The sequence below is a fragment of the Peromyscus maniculatus genome, chromosome 2 (assembly GCF_049852395.1).
Source record: "Peromyscus maniculatus bairdii isolate BWxNUB_F1_BW_parent chromosome 2, HU_Pman_BW_mat_3.1, whole genome shotgun sequence".
Classification (NCBI taxonomy): Eukaryota; Metazoa; Chordata; class Mammalia; order Rodentia; family Cricetidae; genus Peromyscus; species Peromyscus maniculatus.
In genome coordinates this window covers 136,525,114-136,546,107 of record NC_134853.1, presented here as the reverse complement: position 1 = coordinate 136,546,107, position 20,994 = coordinate 136,525,114, and the positions used below count along the sequence as shown (strand labels likewise).

At 49.7% G+C, this 20,994-nt stretch overlaps 1 protein-coding gene across 3 annotated transcripts in view; it reads left to right on the top strand.

Annotated features, from left to right (window-relative positions):
* The first annotated feature begins 3,283 nt into the window (after positions 1-3,283).
* The window catches only part of Rnf220 (ring finger protein 220), a 236,326-nt gene continuing 218,615 nt past the window's right edge, over positions 3,284-20,994 (top strand). Inside the window, exons 1-2 of one of the 3 annotated variants that reach the window (XM_042271697.2) lie at positions 3,284-3,682; positions 10,011-10,756. In XM_042271697.2, the coding sequence (XP_042127631.1) occupies positions 10,132-10,756 (625 nt within the window). In that variant the 5' untranslated portion in view covers positions 3,284-3,682; positions 10,011-10,131. Of the gene's footprint in view, positions 3,683-5,412; positions 5,628-10,010; positions 10,757-20,994 lie in introns of those variants that run through there. The other 2 variants (XM_042271695.2, XM_076564869.1) reach the window with 2 other exon arrangements.

The following is a 20,994-nucleotide window of genomic DNA, read 5'->3' as shown; positions in this document are numbered from 1 at the left end:
CACCTCTGAGTGAAGGCCTGTGGGGTTCTCCTAGGAGCAAAATGTATTAACTTTAGTGCATAGACTTTGTAATGTTTATTTTGGCTATTCTGGGACTCTTTTTGCTTATTTCCTGCCTCATTGTGTTTTGGATAGCCAAGGTTGCCAAACACGTGACCTGTGAATTAGTGTGGTATTACACGTTCAGTTTTGCATTGTATGTTTTTGCTATTGTTTTGCGTTTAAGCTTTTCATTATACTGTCCTTGTAGAGAGCGACTACTCTACTTTCTAAATATTTGCATCTCAGTGCAGAACACTGCAGATGATAGTTGCTAAAACATCTGCCTTGATGGTTGAGCTGACATGGGGCTTTTTACGAGTTGTAAATAAGATTGTGACCTGGATTTTAGGGGAACTCTGCAAGCTGATCTGAAGGAGCCTTTTTACCATTTCTGAATGTTAAAATACAAAGAACCAAGTTGGATGTGGTGGCGCATGTCTACAACCCAGAATTTGGAAGGCTGAAGCAGGAGGATCAGGAGTTTGATCAGGCCAACCTGGGCTACAGTGTGAAATCCTACCTCAATAAACAAAAACAAACAGGACGAACAGCATCTTGTAAGTACTAGAACTCATGTAAAGATTTCTGCTGGGGTTAGCTCAGTGGAGGAGCGCTTGCCTAGCAAGCACAAGGCCCTGGTTTCGATCCTCAGCTCAAAAAACAAAAAAGATTTCCGCTGTCATCTCCTGAGGTAAAATGGCTTGATTTGGCTGATTCTGCCTTTCGATTCCTCCACGATATTTCCTGTCTCTCCTTTGCTTACTAGCCCAGAAGCTTGGTCCAGGGACTTCTCAACGGTCACCTGCAGCAGAGTTTCTAATTAGTCTCCTTGCCTCTTGTTTTACTTCCATTCTGCCGTTCCTTTGACTAGCGATTGTCTTAAAATAGAAAGTCTACCATGTCATACCCTTTAGGGTTTCTCCTCATCTCTGGGATCAAGTCTACTTTCCTTACTTTAGTACACAAAGCCTGTTGTGATGTGACCCACTTCTGCCTATCTCTTGAGCTGAATGCCTCGCATTTCAGTTTCCAGGGACCACAAGTGGCCCGTGATTCCTTCAATACACTGCAGGGGGAGGCTCAGTAAATACTTGCTAAATTAATGAGTGAGATAGTTTGTGTTCCTAGGGTGGCCATCAGACTTGCTCAGCCCAGGATGGTCTCTGTTCACTTGTCACCCCGACAAAATTAGTGATAGTGGCCCTTTTATGATTAAACTTTTCTCTGACCAACAGATATGTGGTCACCCTAATTACAGCAGCGGTCACACTGATGGCAACTCGTTCTTTGGTCCTCTTCTAGATGGTAAGCTATTTATGGACAGGAGTCCTCTCTCTCTCTCTCTTCTCTCTCTCTCTCTCTCTCTCTCTCTCTCTCTCTCTCTCTCTCTCTCTCTCTCTCTCTCTCTGTTTATCTGATCCATGGCCTTGCACATGCTAGGCATATTTGTTCATTTTTAATAATTTTGTATCCTGACATTGTTAGGTACTGAGGAGATAGTCTTGAACACATGACAAACAGACATAGTTCTTGCCCACATGACGTTTATAATCCAACAGGAAAGAGCAGTCTAGTAAAACAGTAGTACCAGTACATTACTGATGTGGATAAAGACTTAGAAGTTCCTAAGCAAACTTAATCCCGTGAATGGAGATGGTTATGGACACAGAATTCTAGGTGAGCCTATTGGCTACTCATTTAAAGAGTTGCTATTTTTTTCTTTTCTTTTCATTTCTTTTTCTTTTTTTCTTTCTTTTTTTCTTTCTTTCTTCTTTCTTTCTTTCTTTCTTTCTTTCTTTCTTTCTTTCTTTCTTTCTTTCTTTCTTTCTTTCTTTCTCTCTTTTTTGAGACAAAGTTTCTCTGTGTAGCTTTGGAGCCTTTCCTGGACTCACTCTGTAGCCCAGGCTGGCCTTGAACTCACAAAGATCTTCCTGCCTCTGCCTCCCAAGTGCTGGGATTAAAGGAGTGAGCCACCACTGCCCAGCATTAATTAAATATTTTAAATGCAATCACGACATAGAAACTTAGTTATTATTGTTGTTTGCTTGAGACAGGGTCTCATTTCTAGACCTGGCTGGCCTGGAACTCCCAGTGTAGACCAGACTGGCCTGGAACTCCCTGTGTAGACCAGGCTGGCCTGGAACTCCCTGTGTAGACCAGGCTGGCCTGGAACTTGCAACAGTCCTCCTGCATCTGCCGCTTTGGTGCTGGGATCACAGGCATCAACCATGGAGCCCAGCTCTACACAAAACGTGAACGTGGACCATTTAGACACATGCTAAACATGAGAAAAAAGGATGATACAGTCATATCAGAACAGAACATTAGTTTCATTCTGTTTTAGACTATTTGCAATCCTGTGAGGTTCGGCAGGATGGGTTATCCTCATGTATCTTAGGGGAAGAGAATTTTTTTCCAGATGAGAAGTCTGACTTTTCAGAAACCAAGCCACAAAGCAAAGGAATTACTTCTAAAACCAGGATTAGCTTTGGGTTGGGCTTTGCTCTCTGAGCTAGGACTACCTACCTGCTCTAATTGTAAAACCCTCTCAGCCTCAATTCCTTCTTTTTATAAACTAGTAATATTAGCTCCAGAAATAAAGGGTTAAATGAGATTATGTAAAGGCATTCAGTCTCATAGCCTGGCTCCAAGAAGGTTCATTAATTCTTTGTCCATTTCCCCAATATATCTTTCGTACTTGATGAATTAAACAATTTGAAGAGAGAGCTATAGTATAAACATCAGTGACAGTGGTGAAAAATTTTTATTCACAAATCTGGATGTAACTAGGCCCTTTTCCTCTTTCTCTAAAAGTCGATTTTATTCGTATTTACTTATAATTTTATTTTTACAGGCGAAGACCCAAAGTAGCGTTCAAAGTACTAAACAGCAGGTAGATCTTCCAGGAAAAGGGTAGAGTTTTATAATGGAGCCAAGGTTTGGTGGTCAGTGAGCAGCCCTGACGTCAGTCTTAAAAGATTTACCCATTTCCTTTTGGTCACTTTGGTTCCAGAAAGAATCGCGCACCAACCACTCATTCAGAAATCTCCGGAGGGTAAGGAGGAGAGATGTAAACAAAGGCAGAAGACCTCTGTAGTTTCCACTGGGGCGGGCCACCCAACACCATCCAGCCCTCTAGTGAGGGCAGATAGGTCTGTTCTCCCGGAGTGCCCGGGGTCTGGACTCCATTTCCCAGAGTCCCTTAGTACCCTAATGTATTCAGTGCTCAGAGTGCCTGTATGTGTGTGAGTGTGAGAGAATGTGTGCGTGCATGTGTGTGTGAGTGTGTGTGTGTGTGTGTGTGCGCGCGCGCGCGCGCGTGTGTGCGCCTCCGAGTCCCTGGGAGAGTGGAGGCTCATTCACTGATTAGAGCCAGCGCTGAGAGGCAGCACTGCTCTTCTCTCACACCAACCGAGTCTCTTGATCTGTACATGCAATCCCAGGCAGCTCGCGAGCACAAACCCGGGGCCAGCCGCCTGCTGCTGCTGCTGCTGCTGCTGCTGCCGCTGCCGCTGCCGCCGCCACCGCCGCCGCTGCCTCCGCCGGCCCTGCGCACCCGGGACTTTTCATGCACCACACTCCCCGTCTTCTTACCACGGTGTCCTGAAAAGTGCGACCGTTCTCCCCAGGAATTTCCACGGCAAGTATGGAGCCTAGCAAGGGGTGTGGATGCGTGTGCGTACACGAGAGGGGTGGGCGCGAGGGCGGCCGGGTTGCTGAGGAACCTGGCTAACTTTCCGGGTTGGTCGCCCAGGGATTCGGGCGGCTCCCCTGCGACAGGGGCAGGGACTGGGACCTGCACTGCCGTGTCTTACATCCTGGCGACCGAGCCCCTTGGCTGTCGGTGCCCGGCGCGCTCTGTGCGCTGCCTCACTCAAACTTTCCGTCTTGAGTTTTCCTTAATGTGTTTTATTTGGGGGGTGCAAGGGGGAGGGACCAGACGCTGGAATTGGACAAGTAGGGAGGGCGAGGGGGATAGCCAGGGGAAGGGAGCAGGACTTCTCCATCTTTTTATAAGCCCCATTTCCACTTTGTTTGGGTCGACCACGAGTAAGCCCTCTTGCCTGGCTCCCCGGTGCACCCTGCTGTGATTTCCAGCGGGGCCGGGGCGAGGTGGTACCCAGTGGGGAATCTGAGGCGGCGGGCGGGATAGGAAAAGGGGCGATCCGTTGAGAACCGATCACAGCCGCACAACACACTGCCGACCTGGTGGGGTATCCGGGAGACTCCGGAGCCTTGGGGTCCCCGGAGGCTCGGGTTTACTTTTTCCTGGCAGGGGAGGGTGTGAACGACGTGGAAGGAGAGCGTGGGGGTGGGATGGGGGAATCCTCCGCCCCCAGGAAGAAGGCAGGTGCTGCCACTGAGGTGAACCGTGCTACATATAACCGGTAAACTCCCTGCTCCGCTGGGCTGGACTGGCCAGGCCTTGGAGCAGCGCGATCCGTGCTGGTCTCCTGGGATTTGGGGGGTCGGGATCCCCTCTTCCAGCGATTCTAAGGAGCGAGGCGGAAGGACGATTTGTAAAACCGGGCGCCTTGCTCTTTTTATAGTTTTTTTTTTTTTTTTTTTTTTTAAATCTTCGACCTACCTTAAACTGAGTAACAATTTCTCTTCTCCCGACTTGAGAGCAAAACTTTTCAGCGAGCACGCCGGTTGCTGCAGTCGCGCGGCCACCGCCGCCGCGCTCGTCACCCCGGCCCGAGCGACCTTCTCCGCCCGGAGCCCGGCCCAGCCACGGCGCTCCGGAGCCTCCGGCCGCCCCCCACCCCCAACCCGGGCCTTTTCAGGGCTCGGCCTGGGCGTTTCGCCTTTGTGCTTTGTAAGAGAAAGGCTTTTCTTCCAGGGCACAACAAACTTGGGCGGAGAGCTTCCGTATGGCCCCCCGGGCGAGGCCGCCCACGGTGGTGAGGCCATCTAGGGATGCGAGGTTCGTCCTGCGCTACAGTGTCCCCTGCAAGAGCTCGAGGCCCGGGTGCCCGTGGCCGGCGAGGGCGTTTTGGAGCCCCGAGGTGACGGGGGGCTCGGGGTGTTGGAAAGCAGAGGACACATTCTCCTTTCCCATTAAGAACGCGCTGGTCCGGGTCACCGCTCCAGTCAAGGCCCGGGGCCTGGGGCCGGGAGCCGGACGCACATCGGGTGGCTGGAGTGCTTAGGGCCAGGGCCACCCGGATGGGGCGCGGCCCTGTCTGGGTGGCCTGAGTCGTCCCAGGTCTCGCGCCTGTGCCCTATCGCTGCTCCAGAAACAGCCGAAAGGGAAAGCACCCGCGTTCCCTGCTCACGATGTCCTGCAGCCACGACCTACCTCCCGCCTCCGCTGTGGCCTCGGCTTGAAGAGGCAATTGGGGGTTCGGTGGCGCGGGGGGGGGGGATAAAACGAGAAGGGGGCGATCAGGGAGGAAGCAGCGAGTAAGACTGAGCGGAACCAAACAGGCTGGGGCCCGGCGCCCCCCACCACTCCACCCCCGGCTTTTCCCGCAAAGGGAAAATGAGCGAAGGGGTAAAGACAGAAAGAGCGTCGAGAAAAAGCGAGGCGGGCGTTTCCCGTTCGGATCCCTCCCGGTCGGCAGAGCCCGGGGCGAAGTGGTGTGAGTTCTCTCGCTGCGCTCCGGGCGGGCGAGGTGGGGCAAGGCCGAGGACTTGGTGGCGGCGCTCTACCGGGGCCGGGGCGCGGAGCGAGCCGGGACACACCTGTTCTCCAGCCGTGCCGGGGTTTTGCGGCCGGGCGGTGGCTGGGGGAACCGCCGAGCCCCTACCTGCTACACCCCACGCCCGCAGTCCGGGAACCGCGAGGGCCTTGCGGCTCCGCACTCGCCCTCATTCGGAGCGGAGTGGAGGAGTCCGGGGCTGCCGGCTAAAGGGGCGCGCGGTCACCGTGTCCGGGTGACCCGCGAGGCGGGGCGGTTTAGGGGCTCCGGGTCCTTGGACTTTGGTCCAAAACAGGCTGCTTCCAGCGCCTGCCCCCAGGCAGTGTGCGCCTTCAGACCTGGGTCCCCGGGTTTGTGTTTCTTCCGGGACCGGCGCCTTGGTTCCCCAAAGTTAAACTGTTTCGAGCGGAGGTTGTTGGGGTCTTTGTACAAAGACAAGCGAGAGGGGTCAGGCCACCGAGTGGTGGGTTTGGCTCAGCGTTGACCCCGAGTTTATAGAGGTTTCTCCTTCTCCTCTTGTTCCCTCGTTTTCCCTAAAAGAGTTATTTTTCACCCCTGAGTTGAGACTCTTGGTGGCTGAAATCTGCACCCGCACGCTCAGCATCCCCTCTTCCGCGTGCTCTCAGATGGGTCAGGCTGTCGCGGATTCGCATCCGATGGCCAAGCAGGACCTGGTTCTAGATCCAAATGTGCCACGGGTTACCCGGCCGGTCTGAATCGCAGGCGTCGGCCCTAGCCTGGGAGTCGCATTAGCCTTATGCTCCCTGAGCCCTCGCACATGGTGGTAAAATTTCTGTTAGGGCGGTGTTTCCACATACCCGCTGGGCATTCGGTGTGCGGGGGAATTCTCTTCAAGCGAAGTCTGTGAACTTAAAAAAAAAAATTCTTTCCTCCATTCTTCACAACCCCCCGCTATTCTGGCCTCATTTCCCATTGTTCTTTGCTTTTTAAGTTGCCCGTTAATTTTTTAAAAGTTTATTTATGCAAAGGAAAAATATCGTTTAATTTGTTCTATTATTTTAAGTCATGGCTTTTGGAAACGGTTCAGAGACCACAAAAATGTCACCTGTTGTAATAAGCAGAGGAGCGTTGCGTGTGCATTTTAATTGCCAGCAGAGTCCTAGTTTGGTGGGCGCCCTGAGCTGGGCTCTGGGAAAGAGCTTGCTTTGTGGCAGTCATTTCCAAGTGGGTTTGGCTCTCAACAGCCAGCAGCAGCAGCAGCAGCGACGCGGCTTCCTTGCACGACCATCCCCGGAGCGGGTGAAGAGGCCCCGACCCCAGCTAGGCAGGGGTGGGAGACAGCTCACTGGCTGAGACTTTCTGTCTGGCTTTGGGTTTTTCCACACGGAAAGTGGTTAGTTTGCATCCGAGAGCGCGGACCGCTACGCACCAGCCCCGTCTCAGATAATTGCACATTCTAAAAGCCAGCTTCTTCATTTGTCTTGGTTCTGGCATGTTTAACCACGCAATTAGTAATCCCACTAATTATTCAGTTAGCCGACGTTTTGTATCCACTTTAAAGCAAGGTCGGGTGTACGGAACAAACAAACTCCCATACATACAAATCTGAACCAAACCCATCACGTCAAGGATTTGAAATTTTAAAAACTCGATATTTGTTGGTCCCTCTGTCCAACCTCACTGCCTGCCGGACAATTTATTTAGCTTCGTGGATTGATCCCTCCTCCTTGTTTAGTTAATTCAACAAAGACTTTTTGCAATCTGTTTGGAGTTTGTCTGATGCCGTGGAAAAGTAGCTGATGATTTATTTGGTTGCTTTTCGATTTCTGTCTTCAGCCCTTCTTTCTCCTCCTTTCAGAGGGGATGTCAGCTGTTATTACTTCCTATTGATCCCTTTGCAAAGTGAGAAGTGAACTAAAATTAATGTCAATTCCACTGCTCGGATCAATAGCTGGAGTTATTTTAATCTGGATTTGCACGAAGTGCTAAATTAAAAAAAATCAGCATAGAGGCAGAAAAGTACCCGTTACTTACTTTCTCTCTGCCCAGGTCTTCATGGCCACCCAAATGCACCATCAAGCTGATTATCTTACAATCCATATTTTTTTAATTAAGAGGGTCAGTTAGTTTTCTTATTTTGGGTTCTGTGTTTAAATCCATGACATTTTGACATTGGGAGTGTATTAACTATAGATTTTCATAATGACTGTGGTCTGGCGAAGCCTCATCTATACTGTTCATGTGAGGAGGGGGAAAGAAAGAAAGAAAGGAAGGGAAAAGAAAAAAATGCCCCTCCTCCCTTGCAGAGACCAACGCCCACACAGTGGAGGAGAAGAGATGTGGCCTGGAAAAATAGTGTTGATTTATTTTCAGTATAATGAAGTTTTCAAATGAATACCCAGGTTTGAGTGATTCACCACATTCTATTGGAGTGTCCGGTGCTGTCTCCAGATCACTAATTTATGAAACTCATTTAACATAATGAGGTGATCTAGGAAGTAAAAAATGGAAAATGAATCCTGGGGGGGATGGAGTTATTTTGGGGAAGAAGCATTCCTGCCCTCACCCCTGGGGCGTTAGGTCTGTCCTTTCCTCCAGCCAGCCTCGAGTACTGTATGTGGCTTCATAGACACACAGTTATTCATTTTTGTTGTGAAGAGCGACGTGGACCCCTTGGAACAGCCTTAGACCCACTTTCAGAGCATCCATGTTGTGGGACCATTAATCTGACTTGAAAACAGCCAAGAACCGAATTCCCAGACTTGTCAGGCTAGCTGGCTGTCCCTGGCAGACCGTTCCCTACCCTGCCATAACTTGACAGGAAAGTTATTTAAAATTTGGAAGAGAGAAAATCCGTTAATGTGAGATACATAATCTGGTAATTTAGCAATGATGTCTATAAGGAGAGATGCCAAATGAGGAAGCAGTCTGATGGTGTCCACTCATCTTCCCAATTAATAACAGTCATTGACATGTCTGCTACAGGATGGGAGAAGGAAATACTCTCCTTTCACTGCATTAAGTAAAGGGATTTCAGCGGCAGTTTAACTGAGGTTTTCTGCTTGAGGGAATACCAAAGATGTTCCACTACAGAGGTGGGCTTTTTAAAGGGAGGGAATCAGTTTTATTTTTGACGTGACTCTCAATTTATAATTTGTAACAGATGGTAGTTTGGATTATACTTTTAAGTTCTATTCAGTTTCCACTGAGAATACAGATTTGAGGCTAGTGAGCCCTGCTATTCATCTGATATTGCCCTGCCTTTTGATATACAGTTCTTCTCCCTCAACCCCCACTTAGTATATTAGAAACCGAATCGGTGGCTATGAAAATGTGCAACTTAATTTTTATAAGGGAAGCTGGAAGAGGTCTCTCTGAAATCCAGTTTGTTCTGGGGGCCCTTTATTGGACATCAACTCTGCCTGGGCCAATAAACTGAACAAAATAAGTCAGAAATTTTGTTAACATTTTGTTCTAAATGTTAATGGTAAATCCAGGGCAGTTTACAAATTTCCTTAAGCGTGACTGCCTTAGTAACCAAAATTACTAATCCAGTTTTTTCTGCCCTGGAAAAGAGCATGTGCCAAAGGCACCAGTTATGGTTTTAAAAAATCGTCAGAGGTGCCAGGCATTTTGTTGATGATGGTGTTGTTTCTTCTTAGATGGACAAAATAGGAAGACTCTGTGATTAGAGGGGGCTGTGCACCAAAAATAATATATCAGCTATTTGTCCACATGGCACTGATTTCTAGAGACAGTCCCGGGTGATGCATGAAGATGTATGTGTATGGATTGGCCCAGTGCGTGATTTAGCCACACGTACAATCTGTACCAACTAATAGGTACAGATATCCGTGGTCTAGATGTGCGTGACATAGGGATCTGTCAGTATAAGGATGAAGAAAGATATTAATATGGGACACCATATAGGTGGAGCCTGGTCTCTGAACTCAAGCCTGCCATGAGCAGTGCTTGCAGGTGGAAGCCCTTTAAGATAGAGACACCCCCACCACCACCACCTAATCTACTGGGTGACTTGGCCTTCCAAAGCTCATTTGCTCAGGGAATATTGTATTTGGAGGTTTTATGATTTTTTTTTTCTTTGCTGGGCTCAGGCGCATTTCACCCGGAACGTGTAGGGACCAAAGTCAGCTACGCGTACATCACAGTAAGTTGTCTATTGATTTTCCTGAATGAAAACGGTCTGCTGCTGCTGCCCACTGGCTCCTAAAGCCTGTGGTGTCTCTTGCCCGAGCATCTGTAAGCCAGAAGGATGGTGTTTCAATCACTTGGGGGTTCCCTTTTCTACCTCCCTCTGACTGTCCTCCCCCCTCTTTTTTTCCCTCTTTGCTGTTTCTGCAGGTCTTCGAAGGGCATGATTCTCCAGTAATAATCCTCGCCCTGATCCAAGGTGCAGGTCGGCCTCCCTCCCAGGGAAGACTGCTTCTTGTGTGACACCGACCGACCCTCCAAAGAGACTCCGATGGACTTACACCGGGCAGCCTTCAAGATGGAGAACTCATCCTATCTTCCCAACCCTCTGGCATCCCCAGCACTGATGGTCTTGGCGTCCACTGCCGAGGCCAGCCGGGATGCCTCCATCCCTTGCCAGCAGCCACGACCCTTTGGTGTACCCGTCTCAGTAGACAAGGACGTTCATATTCCCTTCACTAATGGCTCCTACACCTTTGCCTCTATGTACCATCGGCAAGGTGGGGTGCCCGGTACTTTTGCCAATCGTGATTTCCCCCCTTCTTTACTACACCTACACCCTCAGTTTGCTCCCCCAAATCTAGATTGCACCCCAATCAGTATGCTCAATCACAGTGGTGTGGGGGCATTCCGTCCTTTCGCTTCCACGGAGGACCGGGAGAGCTATCAGTCGGCCTTCACGCCCGCCAAGAGACTCAAGAACTGCCATGACACAGAGTCTCCCCACCTGCGCTTCTCAGATGCAGATGGCAAGGAGTATGACTTTGGGACACAGCTGCCATCCAGCTCCCCCGGTTCACTCAAGGTTGATGACACTGGGAAGAAGATCTTTGCCGTGTCTGGTCTCATCTCTGACCGGGAAACATCCTCGAGCCCGGAGGACCGGAATGACAGATGTAAGTACTCTGGTTGGAGCCCCCTCTCCACCCCCAATAAGCCCTGCCTTGCGGAAGTGTTCAACAGGTGGGCAGCATTGCGCATGCTCCTAGTGCCGGGCAAGGCCAACTGCGTCCCTTGTGATAGTTGTGATGGCTAATGCTTACTTATCTCTCCTCAATGACCAATGATCCAATTCTTTCAGGTTTTCTGATGGTAGCTAGAGGCAGGCTGGTCTCAGTACCAGGCCTGGCTGGCTTCTCTGGAGACTGGAGAGAAGAGGGTGTCACAGACACATAGGTTCCTAGGGAGTTGGGGCCCCCAGGAAACTTGTCTACCCTGCCTGTTCGCTGTCTTCGTGTGGTTCTCTGATGATAGTGTTATTCTTTTCGTTTTCTCCACCGTATCGTAGCCAGCAGACCCCACGTGATTATATTTCCCCGACTCTCAGTTCTTGTCTGCATCAGGTTATTTTTCACAGAAGGACAAAAGTGTCGTCAGCCACCATAAAGCATTTCAAACAGCTGTGTTTTCCTTGGGATCACAAGGCTGCAAAGCTGGCTTCTCGTGGGAGTTGACAGGTTTGCGGGATGCTTACCCTGGGGCTAGCTTTTAGGACCAGACGTAGCTGACCTGTGTGATTGTCCCATGGTTGATGTTCACAACTGTTATTAATTTCTGCTTATGAAATGGCTTTTCTCATGTTCTCCCATGCCTTGGTAGGTTCTGGCTACGTTCACTCATTGTTGGGACTTAACCTTTCTTGGGAACTTGTGGACTAAAAGGGCAGAACCCTGCAATCTTCTGCTCCGATATAATCAAAAAATAATTGTGTTTTGGAGCTCTGGGGCTGTGGGTAGACAGAGCAGTTTTCTTCAAGCCTGGCGAGAATTTATGAACTCAGGGTGTTTTTCCATCCAACCTTTTGTTCTAAGATCTGCTGCATTTTATTTTCTTAAGAGAACTACAGCTGGGGTTTGCCTCCCCTTTCTGTTCCCTTTTTTCTTTCCTTTTTTTGCTCCTGTCCTCTCTCTAACCACCAACAGGAACACCGTTTCTTTCTTTCTCTTCTCTTTATGACGCCGAGGAGAGTAATAGAGACGTTGCCGCTTTCTCCCCTGTTGGCCGCGCTTCCTCAGGCTGTCTGCTTGAATTAGGCACTGTGTTAACTTTCCTGTGCTAAAAGGCATCTGCCTACACCCAGCGTACCTTTTCAATAAAAGTCACCATAAAATCAACCTGCCTTGTAAATCCATCGCTCTTTGGTTTTGAAATATGTTGAGAGTGTGTCTTTTTATGTCAGTGTCTGTAAGCCAGAGACCTCCCCACTTCAGGGAGAAGGCTGCGGCTGCGTGTCGGGGCTGCCACCAAGCCCTGGAGCTCTGGCTGTCACCTTTTCACTTTCTGTTGACGACTGTGTGCTGTGATCCTGCTTCCTGGTGGACCTGCTGGACAGGTGTTGGCCTTGTGGTGGCCTGGTTTTCTATTTTGTTTCCATTTTCCTTCGCTGAGTGGTGAAGACTCCTGGAAACTGGCCCCCGTTAAAGCTGGGCTGAGTTAGGGTCTGACCAGTTCTTCCCCACTTTTCCCTCCAAGTACAAGTTGAAAATGAAATCCTCTCAAAACCAATATGCGGCACACATCTGGAGATTAAGACTCCTTTCTTCTCACCCCACACGCCCAGCTTGTCTCTGTTTTGTTATCATTTTAGCCCTAACCAGTGTTAGGCTCCCAGAGCAGGAGGAAGCTTGTTAGCCAAGTCAGAGCGCATCGATGTGGCCATCCACCCCGCTCCGAGTGTCAAAGCCATAACTCTTCTGTTTGCCTGGTTTGCATTGTATGGTGGTGCCATCCCCCGTGGAGATGGATCCCTCACACAGGAATACGCCTGGGTGGAGAAAAATTAAATGAGTCTGTCTCCCAAAGTGAAATGGAATTCTGACCTTGAAATTAATGGGATTCTGATCAGAAGGATGGGGAAACTTCTTTATTTCAAATTGTCATGTGAATCAGAATCCTCTTGGCTTTTGTTTAAAATATCCTTCCTTTATAGAGTACTTGGTGTTCTTTTTCTCATACACAGGCGGCAAGCTTGTAGGAAGGTCTGGAAGTACAGGGTACTGTACACACCCAGATTAGTAGGGCTGCATTTGTGACTAACCTTTAACCAGAAACAAAGGCGCCCAGTGAAGAGGAGACTGTCCCCCAGTGGTGGCCCTGGACTCCCTCGCCCTTCCTCGCCTTCAGTGGGATAGCTGCCCTTGCAGAGGTTGGACTGGACCACACCTATGCTTTTGATTCTGAGCTTTGGAAGGAAGGAGAGACATTTTCTTCGAGGAAGAGCAGCATCACGACAAAGTGGGTAGCAGCTTTCTTGGCTCCTGTCACACACCGACGTGTGTCAGAATATTTATGGTCTGTTTTATGTAAATACATATTTAAGGGCCGTTAGAAGGCCTGTTATCCCCACTAGATGCCTTTCGGGTCCTCCCTACAGAACCGTTTTGAAATAAGTAATATTTCTCAGATAATCGAGTGACAGTATCCAAGACTGCTTCCAAAGGGAGAGAGAGCTCAGGGCCAGATGGGGCAGTGGTGGGGGTGGGGAGGCCAGAGGAGAGCGGAGAACTCAGGAGAGCATGGGCACAGGATGCCATGCGTGGGCCCACATTGCCAGATTGAGCCATGTATATTTTAGGCTTGTCAATTATTAAAATTTAGAATTAATTTCTGAGAGGATTGACTGCTTTTTTTTTTTAGTTCTTGTCAGACAAATATTTTTTTTCATAGAATGTTTTTTAAAAAGTTTCATATATTAAGCATAATAGTAAAAGTCCTAAATGAGAGTTTAGCCTCATAATATTTATAGTTTTGTTGGTAGGTGGGGTGGGGGTGAGCATGGCTGTGCATGTTCCTGGCTGAGTGGAGAAGTTTTCTGACTGCATTTTAGGCCATTGGAAATGGGTTTTATAATGGAAACACTGACGGTTTTTACTGTGGCGGCCACCCCCTCCCTCATGCTCTGCATCCATATGCAGACATGCCCACACGCCTTTCAAAAAGACGCCTGCGGACATGCTGTAACGCACACGTGTTCAGCCCTTAACTGGAATGCTGATAGGCAGGGTTTCTTTTGTGATTACATGTGTTGGGGGGGGGAGAAAGATACGAGGATGGCTATTTGGGTAGTGTCCTCTCTTCTAGTGGATGATTCCCGTTTGCTTGCCTGTCTGTCCACCCACCTGGCTTCCCAGGTGATGCCAAGGTAGGTGTTGGGCCCTGTGGAACAAGGAGACCTTTGCTCTGCAGGACTGACTCACTTGCCCTGGAAAAGGGGAGAAGTGTTTTTGTGAGAAGCTGTTCGTGGAGGATTCATAATTCCCCAGGAAGGGGACTGAGGTAACTCCCGTTTATTGTCATTCCCTGAACCAGTCCCCAAGGCACCCTGTCCAGGGAAATGACGTGAAAATTTATGGGCCAATTACGTATAGCCCATGTTGTGTCTTACATATGAAGTATCTATAGATGTGTTTCTCAGGGCCTTTAAAATAAACATTCCTCATTAAGGAAACTTTGCAGCCCAAGGGAAGGTAAGTCCTGCAGGCTGCCTGGCACTAGAATCCCTGCATCTCTCACGGTGTGCCCTAGGCCCTATCATACGCGTCTCCTGATGGCTTTCTTCAGGCCATCCCTTGCCCGGATTCCTACCTCCTGGACAGTCTTTGACCTTACCTTACCTAATCCCAAATTGGAGTTGGTCAGCATGCATGCTTACCCTAGGCCTGAGAGAACTCAGAACCGCACACGTAGAGCTGTGACTGGCCCTGCCTTTTGGTTCACCCCAGGAAAGGGCATTGGACACTGCTCATCAGTGGTTTTGCTTGGTCCTCTCCCCTAGGACCTTCCCTGCAGCCAGGTACTTTCACCCATAGGCAGGAAACCTGAGATCTCCCAGAAACTCCTGTCTGTTTTGTCTGATGCTCATCTCTGATACATTTGAAAAGTCAGCCCCAGGTCCCAAAGGCCGCGATTGGAGACAGTAGTTTGCACTCTAGATGTGTCTATGTTGAGGCATGTGTCATTGAAAACCTTATGTCCTAAGAATCAGCCTAGCCCACCTAGGCCAAAGGCAGCTTGGAAAGCTAGCTGACATCAGAGGGGCGAGATACTCTCCAAGGGTTCTGGGACTGGAGTGGGCAGGGAAAATTAATTCCCAGGCTCCACCTCTGGACTGCAGCTGGAGCAGATGACCAGTGTGAAGGGTCAGCCACTGACCAGAAAGAGGGGTCAGAGGGTTGCCTGTGTCTTGACTGCTCAGGTCCTGACTGCCCAGATCTAGCCCCACGATGCGCTCAGCTGCCTTGGGTTTTCCTCCCACCCACTTCTCCCGCGGGGCAAGAACTCCTGTGATGTGTGTGGTTGTTGCCGTTCGTTCACTCCCAACACAGTCACGGATGCTCCCTTTCATGCTGCTGGGTTTAATTGTCTTGTTGGGATAAAGAAATGTTTGCACAGCTAAAGTGGGGCCGGGCTGGACGGGAGCGGTCCCCGATGGCTGCAGAGCCATCTGGCCTGGCTTGGCTCTGCTCTGCGAGCCGCTCGCCCAGCGCCTGGGCTGGCTCTGGCGGCCGCTCTCCCCGGCCCTCGCCCGCGGTCGCCTCTCACGGCGGGAATGCCTCATCACCATGGTGAGACGCGGACCCCGGGGCCGTCCTCCCTCCTCGCCGAGCGCCCTCCCTCACGTCAATTGTCATGCAGAAGCGATCCGGACTGCCGCTTCCTCGCGGCCGCCAGCCAGCGCCTTGCCGCCCGCACCGGGGTGGCTGGTAATTGACCGTGGGGGAGGGCGCGGGGACGCGCGGGGACGCGCCCGCAGGCCGGGCCACCCAGTGGGCAGCGCCCGCCGCCCAGGCGGGTCCGCAAACGCTTTCAGGGGCGCGGGTGACTTCGCCGTCGCTCATCAGGAAGACGTCGGTGCGCGGTCCCCAGGGTGCCGGGAAGGTCCGCGCAGCAACCCCCTCCACGCCCCGCCCTCCACGGCCCCACGCGCCCACGTCGCTCTAAGAAATCAGTTCCTCGGAACAGACTTGGGAAACGACAGCGACCGGGCGGGAGGTGCAAGGCCGGTGCCCCGGAGAGATTGGGACTCCACGCGCGCGCGTGCGGGGTGGCCATGGGACGGGCGGGGCAGCAGAGACCAGGGCTTAGGCGGCGCGCTGAGCCAGGAGGGGGGCCGAGGGCAGGGGGGACCCGAGATGGACTTGTGCACACACACGCATGTGGCCCCAGCTTTCCCTTGGGCAGCAAGGCTTTGAGGCTTTTCCTTTCAGTTTCAAAAAGATTTTTTTTGCCCCTTCGTCCTGCTTTTCAAATCTGTGAAATATGCCAGGGAGGTGAATCTGCAGGATTGCTGGTATTCGGGCGGGCGAGGCAGCCGCGGTCGCCTCTGACGCTGGGAGGCTCGCAGCCAGCACAGCGGGACTCGTTCAAGTCAGGGCAATTTCTGGAACTCTTCCCACGGGAAGTTGTCCGGAACTGCCTTCCGGTCAGCGGCCCCAGGTTGATTATTTGGTAGCCGCCCACCCCCCTTTTTTTTTACTGTTTGAAAACAAAACCAAACCGCACAATCAAAACAAAACCTCACACTGAATCCAAAGTTGCTCTCCTTCCCCACCCTCTGTCCTCCTTAGGCAGGAAGGAGAGAACTGAAAATAAAATTATATCTTCATATTGTTTTCTTTTTTTTAATTTTTAACCCTTATTAACTACCTCCATCCGGTTAATAAGTATTAGCACAAGATAAAGTGTAACCTTTGTAAATACTCCGGATTTAAAGTGACAATGCATTTAATCGAGCTGAAATTCTTAATGTTTTTCCCCCTTGGTTTTAACCCATAAACCACATGCATCTGGTTAATGAATATCAGACCGCACATAGAAATTCTTCTTTATAAATACTTGAGATTTGGGGTGATGATACATGTTATCATAAAACCCACACGATTTTAACACCAAAATAACCATAATTTTTGGAGTTGAATATTCCCACGCGTTAGCAATATTTCTTTTCTCCCTCTCAAAGATCAGCTGCAAACTTCAGGATAACGTATGGCTATTCAGCCGCCAACAGGCCTTACAAATTTTAAAAGTGTCACTTCAATTGTGCGTTTGTGACTGAACAGAATGTGTTTTTATCTTCAAAGTGTGTGCTCCAGGTGGGGGATTGCTAAATATCTCTTTGGAGGAAAGAGAAGAATTTTCTGGGGGAAAAAAAATGAACTTTATGCCAGGCAAGGTGGCACATGTCTTTAATCCCTGCCCTAGAGAAACAGAGGCAGGCAGATCTCTGTGAGTTCAAGGCCAGCCTGGTCTACATAAACAGACTTTGTCTCAATAAATAAATAAATAAATAAAATAAATAGAAATTTATTAGGTCTTTTCCAGGCTAAGGCCTGGAATGGTTAAGCCTGGTAGATGCTAGGTAAACAGCAGGAATTTATCCCATTCCAGCCCTACTCAAAGGATTAAGCTTTCTTTCTTTTTTTTTTTTTTTTAATCTTAGTTACATTTTAATTTTGATGTTAAGAAAGGTGTGTATGGCCAGGCGGTGGTGGCACAGCCGGGCAGTGGTGGCACACGCCTTTAATTCCAGCACTCGGGAGGCAGAGCCAGGCGGATCTCTGTGAGTTCAAGGCCAGCCTGAGCTACAGAGTGAGTTCCAGGACAGGTTCCAAAGCTACACAGAGAAACCCTGTCTCGAAACAAAAAAAAAAAAAAAAAGGTGTGTGTGTGTGTGTGTGTGTGTGTGTGTGTGTGTGTATGTGTGTGTGTGTTTCTTGCATTGGTGCTGAGCACATCAAAGGACTAAGTAAGTTTTAGATGAGGGTCTAATATATGGATGGTGGTAGTTATGATCTAGACTTGGAAATTCCCATGAGCATGCTACTCACGTGCTGTAGGACTAAGCTAATTCCAAAAGCATGGAGGCTCAAGCCAAGGCAAGGGGGAGGCCTTACTTAGGCCTTGACTTTGATGACCACAGAGGTGGGGAGATTTTTTGAAATCTTTTCCTTAAATACAGACTTATTTTACTGATGACTTGGGGTGGTAAAACACTCCCATAACTTAAAAATAATTGAAATTTACTTTTTTTCTCCTGACCTTCTAGGAACTCAAAACTGGAGTCTCTTTCCTTCTCCACACATGTTTGCTCAGTAAACTCCTGTGGTGAAGCCCGAAACTGCTTTTAACCTGCTGTAGGTGTCTGTTTAGAGCCAAGTTCCTGTCTAGATCCCGGTGGAAGCTGGAAGTCAGCCTCACAGTATGGGAGCTCTGTAGACACACAGGACCTCCTGGCAATTCAGATATTTCAAAGTCAGTCTGGAGCCAGGGGGAAATGACAGGACCTTGTAACACCTTGTCAGAAGACAACCAGCTCAGTGAGCCTCATGTGACTCACCTCATGAGAGTTGTCTCCATTTTGTGGCTGAGACTTACAGCTTTGCATCTGTCTCAGAGCAGCAGGGACAGAGCTCTGGAGGGAGGGGGCAGGAGCAGCCCTGGAAAGGCCTTCGCTTTATTTTCAGGTATATGATTCCCATTTAGGTGCCGGCTAATCCTATATTACTCTCATTCGACCTTGCTTTTTTGGAGTTTGATTTAAATCAAGTCAGAGCAGCCTAGCATAATAAATACCTGTTAGAGGGATAAAAGCTGTGTGGGGCCCTTTGAGCTTCAACTTGAACGTGTTTCACATGAGAGGTGAAGAGGCAATAGAATATAGTGGTAAATGAATGCAGCCTCCAGAGCTGAGTTACAACTCGTTCGCTTACTTGCTAGGCAAATTACTTAACCTGTCCAGGCCTTAGTATTCCCATCTGCAAATTGGGAATTAGACAACCTAACAGAGCTGTTGTGAAGGACCAAGCGATCATAAATACATAGATAAGCATTAAGTGTTCAATATGTAATGATGGTTATCATTCCCAGGACAATGTGGTACATTATTCTTCCTTGCTAGAAACCCCCATAGAGCCAAACACAGGGTCATTAACAGCGGCGTGTGCGGAAGACCCTCTCTCACCCACTCAAGCCGGATGGCCGTGCACAAAGGGGGAGGGGGAGAGGTTGGTGAGCCCTTGTATGTGACGGCCAGCTGCTCCACCTCCCTTTATTACCGTCCAGCCACCAAGATTAACCCAGGGTTTATTCACAAGCAAGCTAATACAAGAGTTCGAGGACCTGGTGTACAGGTCCGGAAGGGACTTGACTGGGTGAGAGATGTAGGCAGCGGTGGCTCAGGGCCAAAGGACCTCAACCTCGTGGTGTTTTCTTATTCTCGTTTTTTTGTATGATCAGACAGTATTGGAAACAAATAGCACATTAGAATCTGTGAGGGAAGGAGGTTTGGAACATGCCTAATGAGATTTGCCGCTGTGGTGTCTAAGTAGTATTAGAATGCGAAGTTCCGGAATCTCAGTATGTCCTTAGATTTGTAAGTTACGCAGACGCTCTCCGCCTCTTGTCTATGTGAGACAAATCTGTGGACCTTCCCCCATCTGTGTGTGTCACCGTCCTACAGCATGATGGATCGTTTGTGCTTGGGGGAGGCTTAGGATGGGGCTTGGAGGGGCCTTGCAGGTCAGGAGAGAAATACAGCCCGGGCTCTGCGGTAGGGGGGCTGCCAGGGAGGGATTAGCAGGGGGGGGGGAGGGCAGCGCTAGGCAGGAGTGGGAAACGGGCCTCCTATGCATGTAGTGCCTGGATTCATTCTCTGGGGAGTAAAAGAGGACTGGCTGGCCATTACTCAGAGCCACAAATAAAGTCAATGCTTTTCTCTTTGTCAAAAGCAAGCCCCGTGGGGCTAGGGGACGCCTGCCAGAGAATGACTCTGCATGTCTGTGAGGAAAGGACAAGACCAACTCTCTACCGAAGAGCCTTGTGTTCATGGCTGCGCTTCCAGAGAGTAGTTCATATTTGGAAGGTCTCATGGTCACATGGGTGTGTATCAGTACCAGCCATCAGAGGCCATGGTCAGCTGTCTCCACAACCCTCTTTGTGGCTCCCTTGAAAGAAGAGGTTCAGCTCCCTGTTGGGGGCCACAGAACCCCACAGAGCAAGGACCACCAAATTCTGCTGCCTCCCTGTCACCAGGTCCTCTCCAGACATAGACATAGAGGCATGTGGCTGGCTGGTGAGAAAGGAAATACTGAACATGCTTGATTTTAAGTATTTGGTTTTCGGTTCACTCTGTAGCCCAGGCTAGTCTGAAACTCACTGTGCTGCAGAGACTAGTCTGGAACTTACTATGTAGCTTAGGCTACCCTGCAACTTGTAATGACCCTCCTGCCTCAGCCTCCTCCCTCTATGCTGGAGTTACAGCACACCACCATATCCCGCTCGTTTTCAGATTTGGAGAAGGGGGGATATTCTCAGACTGAAGTCCAAATGCCAGAACGTTCGATGGGAAGGAATAGTTGGAAAGGAGAAAGGGGAGTCTAGGTGACTTCAGAAGTGAAGTCGGTGGTACAGGCTGGGGGAAGGAATCAGCAGGACTGCAGTTAGGGCCTAGGCTTTGGCTTCCTTCCTGAGCAGTAAAATTAAAAAAAAAAAAAAAAATCCTTAGAACAACAGAAGTCTGGATGCGTGAGCTTCCTTCCTGACAGGCCAACCTGGTGGGGCTTCATTCACCCTAGCAGCAGTCAAGGTTGATTTACAGGGTGGGGTGGGGGTGGGAACCTAGACATGTGTGTGGGGTTAACCCTTTCCTGGCCACAGGCTTCATTTCTCCCTCCCACTGTGGTGTGGACGGCTTTTTTACTGTCATGCCTGTGGAAGAGAGTGCTCAGACCAGGAGAAGCTGAGTCACTTGAAGGAGATCTTCAGGTCTGTGACAGCCGGCATTGTGGCTGATGGCTGGCAAGCACTCTGGGGCTTTGGGTGACATTCTGTTGACTTTTGGAGCGTCACACTTGGTCGTGAGCTCTGCATTGGGGTGGTCCTAGGAAGCACTGTTACTGTGAGATACTGGTACTGCCTGGGGGCACGGGGCTTCTTCCTCTTGGCTGTTTGGTGGTGGTGGTGGTGGTGGTGGTGGTGGTGGTAAAAACATCCCCACAGAAAGTGGAATACATCCATTGATCTATTTCATCATTCAGTCAGATTTCCCAGGTATCTCCGTTCTTCCCAGAACCAGACTCTGTGCTGGGGAGGGAATGGTGAGCAGAAGAATCATAGCTTGTGCTTTCCTGGAGCTTAA